This window comes from Gymnoscopelus braueri (assembly GCF_963280865.1).
Source record: "Gymnoscopelus braueri genome assembly, chromosome: 16".
Taxonomy (NCBI): domain Eukaryota; kingdom Metazoa; phylum Chordata; class Actinopteri; order Myctophiformes; family Myctophidae; genus Gymnoscopelus; species Gymnoscopelus braueri.
In genome coordinates this window covers 46,265,428-46,268,479 of record NC_137616.1, presented here as the reverse complement: position 1 = coordinate 46,268,479, position 3,052 = coordinate 46,265,428, and the positions used below count along the sequence as shown (strand labels likewise).

The window sequence follows — 3,052 nt, the reverse complement described above, 5'->3', positions numbered from 1 at the left end:
ATAAATAGTCACATAAGTAGAGTGAAGAGAGAACAAATGTAGTGCCTCACAGAAACTAGGATACCTGGTATAGAACTAGAAAAGTGCATTCCTCTGAGCGCAAATCTCTGCCAGGCCTGGTTGCCTACCCAGGGCTGTGTCAGTCGTGGGGTGCAGGCTTAGGCTACCAGGCAGATTAAGACATGAGACAAATATTAAAGATTTGTATTCCTACATTAGCGTAAAAACTAAACACAATTTACACCAACACCAGTTATTTATGTATTTGTTTCTTCAAAATAATGTCAAAGCCAAACATACCAACAATAATCAATAATTGAACAGATATAACACAATAAACAAAATAAAAATGTCCAAATTAGAGTAGGAAGAAGCAATGCTTATTTGTTCCAAAATAAGTGTAGCCCCCACAGTCAAAATAGCCAGTACCGGCGTGCAACAGACCTGCCAATCGGGCTCAGCCCTATTGGCATGACTGGTAACACGTCGGACTGGCGAGTGGGAGCCTCGGGTTCAATTCCAGCTCACTGCGTTCCACTACAATCTGGCGTAGTCGGCAGGACGAGGAGCGTATCATCCTCGCGTGAGGGACATGAGGGACGTTGTGTACGGTGGTCCGTGGCGTGAAGTGTGAAGCGCGAGGACGCGCTCCAAAGATTGGGGGGGTGATTGTAGCCCCCACAGTCAAAATAGCCAGTACCGGCGTGCAACAGACCTGCCAATCGGGCTCAGCCCTATTGGCATGACTGGTAACACGTCGGACTGGCGAGTGGGAGCCTCGGGTTCAATCCCAGCTAACTGCGTTCCACTACATAAGCATTTAGTTCTAAGATTCCAACATAACCAATAACAACAATACCGAAATCTCTTTTGTGTCACTTTATGTTAAGGTTCAGGATTCATAAAGTTTATTTACACATGAACACAGTGATATAAGTATGTATTTGATTCATACATCATTTTAAAATATTTAAACAAATTGGCAGCAAACATATTAATGTGTATGATGTCAGCTGAAAGTAAGATTAATTTAGTCTAATTTGGAATATCATGTGTTATTCCCCACTGACCATAAAAGTGAATTAGTCAAATTAGCTCTCAGAGTAAATGTAAGGATTAGCCTAATCTGTATGATTGACAGGTGAGATGATCAGAGGAGCAGAGTTTTTACCATTATTATAAAGATCAGGGCTGAAGTATGGATAGAGTTTCTCAGTGAAGGTGCAGCCAGTGAAAGAGTAGAGATGAACTCTGGCCTCCACATCATAAAAGGAGACCAGACCCTCCTCATAATCCACAAACACTCCCACTTTCTGGAGCTTCTCTCTTACAGGGAGGAGGACAGCAGGGCCAGCAGCAGCCTTGTACTCATTTCCATTCCTCAACCATATAGACCAGTAACCGTTGTTGGGATTCAGTTTGATTGGTCCCTTCCTGTTGATGGACTCTCTGGCCACTCCTAAATCCCAGTCAGTCTTCCCTTTAACCTGAACCTCATAGTAAAACCTTCCTGAGGAGAAGCTTTGTTTTCCTAAGACATTGATACATGGAGAGAATCTCTCTTTGTTGTTTGGGAGATTCTTCTTTACATTTCCATGACTCACTTGTTTTCCATCCTCAGACAGGATGAGTTCGCGGTGTGCTGTATCAGGGTCCAGAGTCACATCCATTGCATATTGCTGGGTCCTCCTCAGCTCAGCATCACATAGCTTCTCCAACTCGTTACTGATCGTCTTCTCCAGCTGAGCCACAGCTGTCCTCACAGTCCCCACGTATGAAGACTGATGGACCTTGACCTTTGTCCAGTCCTTGGTGGGGGGAGGGCTGTTGATGGATGTGAAGTTCTGGAGGAGGTGGAGGTGGTCTTCAGTGTGTGAGAGCTGCTTCAGCTCAGAGCTTCTCTTCTCTAACTGAGTGATTTCCTGTTGCAACTCTTTAATGAAGCCTTCAGCCTGTTTCTCTGTTGTTTTCTGCTTCTCTTCAATGACATCAATGAGCTCAGCCTGGCTTCTCTCAACACAGCTGATCAGAGCAGTAAAGACCTGCACACTGTCCCCTATCTCTCTGTCTGCGTCTTTCTTGCTGAGCTCTACTGAGTGTTTGACCTCCTGAATCTTCACTTGTCTCTCCTGGATCATCTGCTGAACTTCAGCCTCTGTCTTTCCCAGCTCAGCCTTCTTTCCGTCACATTCTTCTTCCAGAGATACAATTCTATGTAACTTGTGGTCTAACTCGGTGCAGAAGTGACAAACGCACATGTTGTCAGTCTTACAGAACAGCTCCAGAGGTCTGTCATGTTTCTTACACATCAAGTCTTCCAGGTTCTTTACAGGGTTGATTAGTTTGTGTCGTTTTAACCCTGTGAGTCTCTGATGAGGCTCCAGGTGAGTCTCACAGTAGGAGGTCAGACACACCAGGCAGGACTTCAGGGCTTTGACCTTGGTCTCAGTACAGACGTCACAGGAGACTTCATGTGGTTCAGCAGGTTCCTGGTTCGTGCTGGAATTTCTTTTCAGCTGCAGTGACTTTCTGAACTGATCAGCCATTTCAGAGAACACTTTATTGACAGAGACTTCTGGTCTCCTATAGAAGGTTTTGTTACATAAAGGACACTTAGACACATCAGTGCTGTCCCAGTGTTGTGTGATGCAGGTCTTGCAGTAGTTGTGTCCACATGGAGTGCTGATTGGATCAGTGAACACATCCAGACAGATAGAACACAGGAACTGCTCTTCAGAATGGAGAATACTGGCAGAGGCCATTTCAACACACTGTGAGAATAAAAGGGAAAGAATCAGTTCCTAAATGCTAGTCCTCACAGCTTAATAGTTGTAAATCTGCTCTGGATTGTATTGGAAATGGAATTGAGCACAATAATGTTGAAAGGTGTTCTATAGTCTATATTCCATGAGGGGGAATTTCAAGGAATATGAAAATAGGGGAAGAGCATGTGGATACAGTTTAATAAACCTTTTATTCTGTTAATGAATAATAAATAGTATCTGCTGTACTCACGGTCTTTAAGTTGTCAGTATTTTTCTAAAAGTTCCGT

The 3,052-nt window shown here is 43.9% G+C and overlaps 1 protein-coding gene across 1 annotated transcript; it reads right to left on the bottom strand.

Moving 5' to 3' along the window:
• Positions 1 to 403: 403 nt before the first annotated feature.
• On the bottom strand, positions 404 to 2,763 carry LOC308103518 (nuclear factor 7, brain-like). The gene has a single exon (XM_080453516.1). It carries the CDS (start codon positions 2,760 to 2,762, stop codon positions 1,122 to 1,124), a length of 1,641 nt encoding a protein of 546 aa, XP_080309642.1. The 5' UTR covers position 2,763; the 3' UTR covers positions 404 to 1,121.
• Between the last annotated feature and the right edge of the window lie 289 nt (positions 2,764 to 3,052).